Genomic DNA, 12578 nt, shown 5'->3' with positions numbered 1-12578 from the left:
TGCTGTGATTCATATGTCATATTTACACATTTCTCTCCCACYTCATCATTATATTGTTACAATTCATTCAGTGATTAATCGATAATTTTCCTATATGTATCCCTCACCTTTGCAATCCCGAAAGCATTACATCCTGAAGTAAATATGTATTTAGGTATAAGAACTGAATGAGTGACACCACTGGACACCCAACAATAMAACTAAGATGATTTGAACTCCATACTCACACTTTAGCTTGCAACTAAACAAAACAGCAAGAACAAAAGGTAATCTACATAAGACTTTCATTCAATAAGCACACAATGAAGCATAAAACCAAACTGTAACAAAGGAGAGTAATGTAACTAGAGTATAAAATAGGCTACAGAATCAAGGCTAAAATAACAGTCCCATAGAAAAGTATTTTCGTGTGACTTATAATATTGCATTTATCTATTTATCTGCCTAATACTGATGGGATTATATTTTTGGCATTATTTGGGTATTTGAGAGATAAATGTTAATTGTCATATTAATAGTYTAGAATATTAGGCTACCTGTCATTAAAAATGTTTGAATGCTTACCCGAGACCTTCATTTTAGCTTGGCACACAAACATACCCAATTGCAATGAGGTTTCAGGACAGTTGGCTAAAAATACATTTTCCTAAAGAATATTTTTTGATGSCACATACTAATAAATGTGTTAGACACCGGRCCCTATTAAAGCATTGRTTGAGTTTACTGGATCCTCGRAGCGAGTTGAGAAGTGAAAGGTCGTGTCCAGGTGTTCATGGCAACGGGGACTCGTTGTACATATCCTCTCCTGGCTCCTCTTCGAACTTCACCTTGCCGTCAGAGGCATCCAGCTACAACAGGTCACACAGTCTCATTAGAGAAACACACACAGTTTAGTTGAGTCACACTGATTTATTAGAGGCAGAATATATTCTAAACCTCCTGAAATGATTTGAAAGATAGCATTTCCAATAGAAATGAAACTGAACCCAATATGTAGAAAATGAATAGCTATACTGACATTCTATTGATCAACAGCTGAATGGGTATTTTGAAAATGTTCTCTGCAGATTCCATCAGGTCCATACTGTTCTCATGTGTATGTGATTTAGRTAAATCTTCTGACCACTCATCGGCATGACAACATAAGGTACTGACCTGGGACCAGGCTCCTACCCAAAACATATGCATGTGTTGTGATTGTAGTTAACCACATTAAAACATTTGTGTGCCACTTACACATTTCATTTCCTTGTCAGTGAAGAGTGTTCCAGTGATGGCCATGCGCAGGGGGATGGTGAGGATGAGGACAAAGGGCAGAGCCAGGGAGAAGGCACTCATCTTCACCATCCAGAGAGCTCCCAAACACACCATCTGGATCAGAGTGAACAAGTGCATCTTCATAGTAGTTACCTGCAGTAAGGAGATGAGAGAAGGAGGGTTAAGACAGGGGCAACACATTGGATATATACWTATGTTTACKAGGGGCATAACTTTCACTGGGGACGGGCACATTCTGAAATAGCATTTTTGMCCCSCCCKYMTTTWWRRTTWGYAWMMMYWWKKAAAKKAYGSKAWTGMMMMSRTTWYGYKCKWMMSGSWSSCRRCSYYMMGMRSGGMWYGSRMMTTMGYYMTMTTWWRSGYWTMMWWWAAAAWTRAAAWKKAAAWMWWMMRRRCCCCCACTTCTAAAACCAAAGTTGCYCTCCTGATATTTACTATGGTGTAAAACTTGTAAGTGCAAAYGTAATTTATGATTTTTCAGATAATTASGTTGTGATTGCCACAGTGTGTTATTGTGTAGGAATTGTCTGGTATGTTTCATAAATTAAATAATGATATAAAACGATGAAACAGAAAGGAGGACAAWTGGGGGGTGGAGAYAGGCAGCATACCCTTTGTGCGTAGGCGTCAGCAGGATAGTATTTCCTGGGTACAATAAGCAGAAGCATTCGGTCCCACATCTGGATCCCACTGAGTGAGGTTATACCCATGTAGAGGAAGATTCCAAACAGAGCCGTCATGGGAATCATCTTCAGGATAGGCTCCAAGAGAATGGACACACCTGGGAATAGCAGGAACAACAAACATTTCTCAGACATTTTTAGGAGCTCAACAAAGGACTGTGCTTACCTTTTCTTTAGACACCCAGTGTTCTGTCTGTTCGTCGGGATRGACTGCATCAGCTAAATCTCAGTAGCCTATATGGTAGCACTTACCGACCATGGCGGCCACAAGCATGCCGCTGATCCTTTGCTCCAGCACCTTCTCGATCTCAGGCTTGGGTCCCTTGCTCATGACAGTGAGGGCGTTGGCATGGGTGACAGAACGCACGGTGGCGGCACTCAGCCAGGGCACCCCAAACAGGGAGGCGATGGCACCCATGGTGACCAGGATGAGCAGGTCCAGATGGAAACCAGAGCCCTTCACCATCTTCCTCTCTGGTTTGCTCACAATCAGCCTAGAAAGGTCATAGGTCAAACAATGTTAGGAGGCTTGYRGYTTGTGGAGGGACTATGGACATGAAGACAATTTTACTAACGTAGTGATCTGGGARTCGAGGAAGATGAGGATGAAGACCAGCAGGGCTGGCACGCAACACGCCCCCATCATCCAGGCYGGGAAAGGCTTCTTCTCTCCCAGGGGGTTGATGAACCAGCCTCTGGCATTGGGGTTGGACACCATAAGACCCTTGGGCACCACAAGTTTCTGCCAGGGGACACACAAAATACATATGCTGTATTTAATCTATTAATAGATATCCCTTTTTACATGAAACAGTTTAAGGATAGAGTAATATGTTATCCACCGAGATCACCTTTTAGTCAAGYCAACACAAACCTATAAATCACTAACCTGAGTGTAGGCATCCTCAATGGTGATATCCACAGCGATCATGAAGAAAATGGCAATMGGAACACCAAAATCTCCAATCATCCGACGAATCTGGTGATAGGGAAAACATATGAAGTGAAGGCTATCACACACAGAACACAGAGGGGGCTCTCCAGCCCTAAAAGACCCTATCCTGATTCATCTCTCTTCAATACTGTCCAGCAGTAACATACTGTGTAAGCACCAGGTTGTTAAAAGTTTGCTTTGCTCACAGATATACAGTAGTCATCACTGTTGAAAACAGCTGTAGCTCTTACCGGTCCAGGGAGGAAGTGGCCATTTTTGAACTGACGGAGGAAGTATGCGATGAAGAAACACCCGAACATAAGACACATGGAAAGCAGGGCGGTGTTGGGGTAGGCCCTCTCAWGTACGACCTCGTGCACTGTCGTGTTGCCATCATCATGATACTCTATGTGCTCCTTGACCACCGGGTGGAAAGGGTTTTCCAGGGTGTCGTTCAAGTGATCATAGTTCAGAACCAGAGGGTGAGCTTTGAAGATCTGAATAACAAGAGAAGAAAAGTAGGTATGTAGATTAATTAGCAGCGGAGGACAGGAGGGGTGTGAAYGAAAGGAGAAAGACAGGTTTTATTTCTGTATTTACAGTTGAGGTATAAAAAAGTGCTTAGGATGGGATGTTGTGAATGTTGGGATGGATGTGAGGAGATGAGGTGGAGTGATGTGTGGTACCTTGCCGAGCTTGCTGAAGGTCTCGTAGATGAAGATGAGGGAGATGAGGATGGAGAAYATCTCCTGCGTGAAGCGGGAGATGAATTTGACCAGGAAGCTGCCCTCCACGGCCACGATAACCACCACGATGATCACCAGCCACAGGCCTACCCAGATACGGCCCACAATGTACTCAATCTCCTGGGARTTGCAGAACTAGACAATGGGATTTATAAAAATAAGTTGTTTATGTTAATGATGTACTTGCATTGTAACTTTGAAATTCKTAGTTATCATAATAGRCAATGCAAATCATYTCTAATAMGATTGACATCCTGAGGACATGAAGCAGTGATGGCTCAGCATACTGTCATCAGGGGTTAMAGCTAGGGCTCACTGAGCTGTTATGTGAAAGTTCTATGATACATACCGCAAAGAAGGCCTCCTCAAACACCAGCAGTGGTCCAGAGAAGCCGATGACCAGTGTAGGCTGGGCTGCGATGAAGGCGAAGATGATGCCCTGGACGCAGGTGGAGATCATCAGCTCAGACACGCCCATCATGTGCTCCGTCTTATCGGCTGGAGGCAGAGGTCAGGYGGATGAAGGMCATGATTATAACCGCTGTTATGTAGGKCTACCKACAAATCCTATATAGAGTCAGTCAGTGCTCCTGTCCTCTATGATACTAGGTGGGTCCCTCCTTCAGACATGAACTCACCCAGCAGGCCTCCGAAGGTGATGGCAGGGGACAGGGCAGCGAAGTAGATGAAGATGACAGCAGCCAGGACCTGGGGGTCGAGGGCGTCTGTGAAGTCACTGATGTAATGGCGGTACCGCCGCTTCATGTCCTTTATCATCCCGCCGAAGGGAATGCCTGTCCGGGCCAGTGGGTCTTCTCTTGGCTCCTCATCGGCCTCATCAGCTGGATACAAAAACAAAACAAATAATGACTCAAAATGAGCACAGACAGAGCAAGTGTTTTGGATGGGTTTAGACTAGAATCTCCAGAATCTCTGRATTTTCTAAATATCAATTTTATTTGGAAAATCATATTAGAAGGAAATGTAGGCRAAYTGTAAACAATCCCTAATTTGGAAATTMAATTAACAAGTTATATGTAGATTTAGATTAGTTGTAACTACAGGGTTAGTCTGTGTGACTGACCTTTGGCCCCGCCACCAAATATGATTCGGGTGTCAGAGGGGCGGAGTCTGTCCTTCAGCATCTTCTTCTGGAAGTCAATGATTGGCTGGAGCATGCMCTCGTCCTGGATCTCAGTGGGCGGGATGACGATGCTGCAGTCCATGAAATCAGCGATGGCATTGGTCAATTCCTTGTTAGTCTGGGCTAGGTAAGCCTCCAGACTAAAGACCTGTAGGACCGGAGACATGGGGAAGAGCATGGTTAGCTATTGTAAAACACTGAAAACATTAATCTAGATACTATGAAGCATCTTTTCATTCTTCCCCTCCCCTTGCGCTCCTTGGCCTTAATAAGTCCCATCCCTCTTTCCACTCCTATTTTCTCACCCAGTCAGCCATAAGGGCAGCCATGGCACGGCCACTCTCATGGTAATCCACTCCTCCCTGGCTGGGGCCCACCAGCACAAAGACGAAGCGCACCGGCACGGGGCCTCCAGGGCCCCTCTATCACACAGAGTCCCCCAGCCTGACGAAGGCCACGGCAGGCTTCTCCAGGGAGTCCATCACCCCTGGAACAAACACACACACATAGAGCTTAGATTACAGTCTCATATTCTTTAGAATAAATGGTTGAATAGGCAAATCAGGCAGAGTATCCAGTTGGGCTCCGAGTGGCGCAGCGGTCTAAGGCACTGCATCTCAGTACTAGAGGCGTCACTACAGACACCCTGGTTCGATTCCAGGAGGTATCACAACCGGCCGTGATTGGAGTCCATAGGGCGGCACACAATTGGCCCAGCGTCCGGTTTTGGCCGGTGTAGGCCGCCATTGTAAATAAGAATTTGTTCTTAACTGACTTGCCTAGTTAAATAAAATACATTTTAAAAGTTGGTGGTGAGTTGTATTTCACTTTACACACACGACTTACCTGAGGGACAATGGAGGCTTCCACGCTATCAGTTGTATCTCTCTGAAAAGGCGATGGGAGGAAGGTCAGTTGGTGAGATATTGGGAGAGAAAGATAGATTTATCAAAGAAAGAGGAAGAGAGGTTGAATGAAGTCATGAAGTGCTGGAATGATATGTAGATTTAGCGGTGGGATATAGATCCTAAGCCTAGTGTTACCTGCTTGGTGACAGAGAAGGTCTGCATCTCGATGTCTCCTCCCAGGGGTRGAGCTCCAGCTCCCTCAGACTGACTGCGTCTCTGCAGTAGAGCCCTCAGCAGGCCATCTCTATCAGTGGCACGGATCTCACCCTTGCTCTGCAATTCATCCACAACCTTCTCAGCCACAGCAGACAGACTGCTGGCCTGCAGGTCCAGAATGATCGCACCTGAACACACAGACAGAGTTTTGGGATAGGTCAAACATGGCCTGTTGCTGCCTGCCATCTATTGTTGGAAATACGGTTTCATATGGTGGCTCTGTGAAAAGATTCATTTGCTAATAACCTCATGAAATTATCCAGCTTATGTCAAGAAATTATTATAGATTGGGTGATAAACACAGTGAATTTGTTCAGATAGTCACCTGTGCTCATGATCTTGCGAAGCTGGATCAGACTCTTAAAGGTGAGGTACGAGACGTGGGAGGGGCCCCACTTGCCCGTTGCTGGGTTCAAATTCTCCTCATAGCCCACCCAGCGGCCAGTCTCCTGCCAGCTGCTGCCCATGAGCTCATTCAGCTCTACATAGGCCTGAGACACACACACACACAACATCATGCTCAGGTTCAAAATGGCAACTTCCTTGTCAATATACTAGGTATCCGTTTATTTGAAGCTATACCACAAATGGGGCTTACCTGAGCATCCCCTCTGGTGTTGGCYTTGGTGTTCAGGTTCAGATAGGCTGAAATACAGAGAGGTAGTGTTCAGTRCTAGCACTCCATTGGAGGTGTACTTGTGTAGGAGAGACATACAGAGGGGAGTAGAGAGAATGTGTTGATGAGCGTTTAGTGCTCACCCTCTGGGTCAGTGTGAATGACGATGCTCTGGATGGCCTGGTTGCTGTCCTCTTCCTGCCTGCTCTGCTCCAGGTCATAGTTGCCACTGTGGCCRGGTGGGGTCCTGGGGAGGGAYYGGGAGGGGGGAGAACCAGGTTAGTGAGGGGGGGCACGGGACGCAGGTGTGCTGCTCCTCAACACCTGTCCATGTCTCACCAGATCTTACAGACAACAGGCCAGGTTGTGTTCCTTTCTTTCATGAAGTACCTGCAGCTCCTGGTGTTTAGTGTTCTGGCCAAAAGGGGCAGCAAAAGCCTGTATGACATCTGTATATTCTGTAGTCTCAGAATCATTCGCTGGTTGTGTTACCAGAGATTGGTGACTTCAGTGAGAGACTTGGGCAAGCTCTGCATTATCAGTCCTGCCTTCTCAGATAAGGACGTCATGCTGGTTTAGACCAGTGGGGGGTGYTGTTGTATAATCATTTACAGTAGGCCTACTTCTGATCACTCTCACTGACAATCTAGACAACCACTTGATGTAGCTGCATTCACAAWATCTTGTTTTAGACTCTTTCACCCATTCATTTAATTCCTTCTAATATTGTTCAGGTTGGACTTTTTGTATGAGGAAATGCTAATTCGACTTAAAAAATGAACTTTTAAGAGGGGGAGCACTCACGGTCTGATCGGAGAAGGGAAAGCAGAGTCACTCTCCTCCTRATAGGACATGACATCCTGGATGGAATCAGAGAGAGAGAGGGGGGGGGGGGGGGTCAAAGTAAAAGATGTAAATAAAATGTTACAAATACTTTGAATTGACAACTCATATTTCCCCATRCCATTTACTGCATTATTGCAATAAAAACGTGTTTTATCCACCTCTCCAAAAGACAGATCGTTCTCCATTGGAGTGTGTCAGTGCTTGCTTCGTCTGTCCTTAAACTTTCAGCAACGTTTGTGCATACCCTGTAATGTGAATGCACATTGACATAAATTAATAAACACAAACACACTAGAATTAGACACATGAAATACAGACATGCATTTGACKTTTATTTTACCATTGAAATGAACAATCTCTTACAAGAGAGACCTGGCCAAAAAAGCAAAACACTACAGTTTAAAAAAATAAATGTACACATTGAGCAACAACATGGTTTAGGGAAGTGTCGTGCAACTAAGGGTCAAAACACTGACAGCCCCTCACTTCATTTTATATCATAGTGTTTACCCTTGCTTTAAACAAATTTAAATGTAGGAGCTCTTGTAATTTCCAGGACTTCTTGAAGCTTGTTCCAKATGGAAGGGCCAGAGAACCCTCCCCGGATTTTGTGTTAAATGCTCTACAACAAAGCTTTCTTAGTGTCCAACAAGCTTTCTCTACCCWTAACRTTGTTCTGAACACCTCCAAAACAAAGGTCATGTGGTTTGGTAAGAAGAATGCCCCTCTTCCCACAGGGGTTATTACTACCTCTGAGGGTTTAGAGCTTGAGGTAGTCACCTCATACAAGTACTTGGGAGTATGGCTAGACGGTACACTGTCCTTCTCTCAGCACATATCAAAGCTGCAGGCTAAAGTTAAATCTAGACTTGGTTTCCTCTATCGTAATCGCTCCTCTTTCACCCCAGCTGCCATACTAACCCTGATTCAGATGACCATCCTACCCATTCTAGATCACAGAGACATCATTTGTAGATCGGCAGGTAAGGGTGCTCTCGAGCGGCTAGATGTTCTTTACCATTCGGCCATCAGATTTGCCACCAATGCTCCTTATAGGACACATCACTGCACTCTATACTCCCCTGTAAACTGGTCATCTCTGTATACCCGTCGCAAGACCCACTGGTTGATGCTTATTTATAAAACCCTCTTAGGCCTCACTCCCCCCTATCTGAGATATTTACTGCAGCCCTCATTCTCCACATACAACACCCATTCTGCCATTCACATTCTGTTAAAAATCCCCAAAGCACACACATCCCTGGGTCGCTCCTCTTTTCAATTCGCTGCAGCTAGCGACTGGAACGAGCTGCAACAAACACTCAAACTGGACCGTTTTATCTCAATCTCTTCATTCGAAGACTCAATCATAGACACTCTTACTGACAGTTGTAGCTGCTTTGCATGATGTATTGTTGTCTCTACCTTCTTGCCCTTTGTGCTGTTGACTTTGCCCAATAATGTTTCTACCATGTTTTTGTGCTGCTACCATTTTGTGTTGCTACCATGTTGTTGTCATGTTATGTTGCTACCATGCTGTGTTGTCATGTTCTGCTGCCTTGTTATGTTGTTGTTTTAGGTCTCTCTTTATGTAGGGTTGTGTCTCTCTTGTTGTGATGTGTGTTTTGTCCTATATTTCTATTGTATTTATTAAAATATTTTTTTTTATCCCAGGCCCCCATCCCCGCAGGAGGCTTTTTGCCTTTTGGTAGGCCGTCATTGTAAATAAGAATGTGTTCTTAACTGACTTGCCTAGTTAAATAAAGGTTAAATAAAAAAAATATTTTAAAAACAATGAACCTTTTTCCTCTAGCTCTGTACGGGCCTAAGGCACAGTCAACAATGCAAGTCAGCGCAGGCGATAGTTGTCATTTTTCTGCTGGACAATGTAGGTACACAGGTGAAAAGGGAGCTGTCTCAGTATGGCCTTATAAATATAAACATACCAATGACTTAGTCTCCGAAGAGCTAAGGAATGCCAGCCCGCTCTCATATAGAGGGGGCATTATAGGGGATTCCCTCTAATGTCACAATCAATGGTTCAACAGTGACATCGAATAAGACCTTGCTCTAGTCTAGACCTCTCAGCTCTATCTTGACCATTTTGGGGGAGGGGGAGGGGCTTATGGCCCTGGGCCTGAAGAAAATACCTGAGACTCAACTGCCCCTGCATCAGTTCTATAACTGGGGTAATCTGGGTTAAACTCCAATTGTGGTCATCTGGGGTAAACTCTGACTGGGGTAATCTGGGGTAAACTCTAATTGGGGTAATATGGGGCACCTCTAATTGGGGTAATCTGGGGTAAACTCTGACTGGGGTAATCTGGGGTAACCTCTAATTGGGGTAATCTGGGGTAAACTCTGACTGGGTTCATCTGGGGTAAACTCTGACTGGGGTGTTCTGGGGTAAACTCTAATTGGGGTAATCTGGGGTAACCTCTAATTGGGGTAATCTGGGGTAAACTCTGACTGGGTTAATCTGGGGTAAACTCTAATTGGGGTAATCTGGGGTAAACTCTGACTGGGGTAATCTGTGGTAAACTCTGACTGGGGTAATCTGTGGTAAACTCTGACTGGGTTACTCTGGGGTAAACTCTAACTGGGCTAATCTGGGGTAAACTTTATCTGGGGTAATCTGGTGTCAACTCTAAATGGACTGTTTTTGTCATGTTTTCATGGYCTACTCATACACACAGTGAACCCAAATTGGTCACAATGTGTCACAAGCCCAACCAACAGGGCATATGAACCTCTACACAAGTAAGCCTTATAAACAGACTTATGACACATTTTGAGGCCCATTTAATCAAGATACCACCAGCTCATGTCACAGCCCCTATGAGCCGGGCTCCTAACCATGAGTCAGCCGTTGAGACAGTGTGGCCCTTGCAGTGGTTTGAGTAGGAGACTCACAGAGTCTTATCTCTGGTTTACGCCCTCCTCAGGCCAGACAGACACCCTAGTGCTCTAGTCATCTATTACAGTAACTTACAATATTACAATTCATACTGTAACAACTATTTGGTACAGTAACTTGTAATTTAACTGTTCTACTCTACTCCAAAAACAGTAAAGAAAAAAAGGCTGGTAGTACAATGACAGGCAATACAAATCTTTAAGTGTAAAGTGAGAAGTAGAATATTTTAATGTGTATTAACTTAAAATTGTGTCTTCATATATCTGGTTACACAATGAARATGTAGTGCTCCAAATACACATAAAACAATGTTGATTAGAAATACTATGCAAKTGTGTWTAACATTGGAACAACAGAGGCTGATGGYCAGATAAGACACTGTTCACTACCGCCAAAGTCTCTCAAACCTTGTGACCCTGAGTTTTTTAAACCTCCGTCGACCACTAAATTAAGGTGAGCGGGAAAACTTTAAAAAGTCAACTTTCTTCACATATACCATCACTAATTAAACTGATGAAGAGAAGTGTGATGTTAGCTGTTATTTGAAACATCACGGTCCACAAKCAAACACTACAGACCTTAAATTGTACTATACAACTCACACATAATGCTGGTTAGATTTTACAGTCATTTTTGTACCAATTACAAACAAGAAAAAAAGCACCTGGGTCATTGTACGGTTAGTTAGCAACAGACTAATTGAGAGACTTGGMTTGTAGAAAGACAAACTCCAACTTGCAGCTATGTCATTCCAAAAATGTATTCTCACTGATAGGCATATATGATAKAATTTTAGTATAAACCTCAGATACATGGAAAGTTAGATAAAGTTYTCTGTCGCATGTTTCATTCAAATCCCCACCTTTTCTCACCTGTACTCCACTCAATACCACTGACCCCCAAGCCCCCTCAATGACAGACCCCCAGTAAAGGACCCCCGYCCTGGGAYGCCACACCCTTACCTGCACKAAGGTGATCCAGCCTAGTCTGTGGCAGTAGAAATAGGTTGATCGCCACGATGCTAACGTAAACGTACCCAATGATAGAGTGACCTGGGGCTGATGGAGAGGCAGAGAGAGAGAAAGAGAGAAATGGAGGGAACACCCATTTGAAAGTACGCCGGGGCAAGAAACGCTGTACTACGTTCAGCACCAAAGGGGATAGAGAGATAAGGCCTGTGTGACAGACAAACAGCCCTATCGATGTGGCCCACCTTGGGCCAGGGATATCCCAACCCTCCTCTCTCCCCTCCGCCCTCTCTGTTTGGAATGCTGCCAAGTCAGGYCACAGGGTGCCAGAGAGACCAAACCTGTATGGACCAACAGGACCAGCTTCACCCTGCATGGAGGGGAAAGGGGGTATGCAAGGGGGGCACTCTATCAGGACGTGAGCATCTTGACTTCTGACGTCCTCTTGTTTACGTACTAGGGATTCCCTTCTATGAAAGGAGGGATTCCCCRTCATGATGACCTTGAGTGGYTTTTATTATTAAAWWRAACRTTTTCCATTAAGAYCTGCCAAACRTATYASCAGGCCTCGGTCACACTTTATTTGGACAGTCCGGATTTTCCATCAGTAGATGGTCTACAGATGGTCATACTATCAACAATCTGTTAATAAGCAACTCCTTGCTAAGATTACGGTTAGGGTTAGGGTTAGGTTAAGAATAAGGGTTAGAGTAAGGTTAGGGTTAGAGTTAAGTTTAGGGTTAGGATAATGGTTAAGGTTAGGGTTAGAGCTAGGGTTAGTAGATAGTTAGTTGAAATGTTACTGATAGTCTGTAGATAGTCCGTACAGCATCTACAAATGGACTATCCAAATAAAGTGTTACCCATGCCCCCACTGACACATGCCATACTGTATGACCTACTGTAACTCCCCCATCATCCTGTGGCTTAATGTTCAGATCATCTGATCAACCTTGATCCATTTAGGGCCTTGATTGGGTCTTGGTTTTCAAACACTAGAAACTCATGACAGCAACATACAATGAAACAAGTAAATATATCTTGTGTATCCAAATACAGAGAGCCTGATGGTGGGGGTCTCTGGGTGACCTGTACCATACCTCTATGAGACAGGAGAGGAACATCCATCCGGACTTGTAATGAGATGAACAGAGATTGAAATATTTAACTATATTTCCATTTGCTCTGATTCTACAAAACACACAACATACTGTATCTGTATTTGTATCTGAATACCTGTATGAACGATCTCTCCAGCTTTGCGTGAGGAACTTTCTCTATTTTGTGCACCTCCTGTAAGGGAAATAACAAAATGTTTATAC

At 44.3% G+C, this 12578-nt stretch overlaps 1 protein-coding gene across 1 annotated transcript; it reads right to left on the bottom strand.

Annotated features, from left to right (window-relative positions):
• Positions 1 to 427: 427 nt before the first annotated feature.
• Positions 428 to 11403, bottom strand: slc4a1a (solute carrier family 4 member 1a (Diego blood group)). The gene is given in 20 exon segments (XM_024136447.2): positions 428 to 848; positions 1237 to 1410; positions 1890 to 2059; positions 2214 to 2455; positions 2537 to 2703; positions 2851 to 2940; positions 3147 to 3392; positions 3582 to 3776; positions 3991 to 4139; positions 4280 to 4483; positions 4726 to 4933; positions 5091 to 5272; positions 5625 to 5673; positions 5829 to 6037; positions 6235 to 6400; positions 6508 to 6554; positions 6669 to 6772; positions 7330 to 7385; positions 7530 to 7616; positions 11251 to 11403. Coding segments are annotated over 19 exon segments (2763 nt in total). The 5' UTR covers positions 7557 to 7616; positions 11251 to 11403; the 3' UTR covers positions 428 to 770.
• Positions 11404 to 12578: the final 1175 nt, after the last annotated feature.

This window comes from Salvelinus sp. IW2-2015, unplaced genomic scaffold (assembly GCF_002910315.2).
Source record: "Salvelinus sp. IW2-2015 unplaced genomic scaffold, ASM291031v2 Un_scaffold922, whole genome shotgun sequence".
Taxonomy (NCBI): domain Eukaryota; kingdom Metazoa; phylum Chordata; class Actinopteri; order Salmoniformes; family Salmonidae; genus Salvelinus; species Salvelinus sp. IW2-2015.
This window is presented reverse-complemented; position numbering and strand designations above follow the sequence as displayed.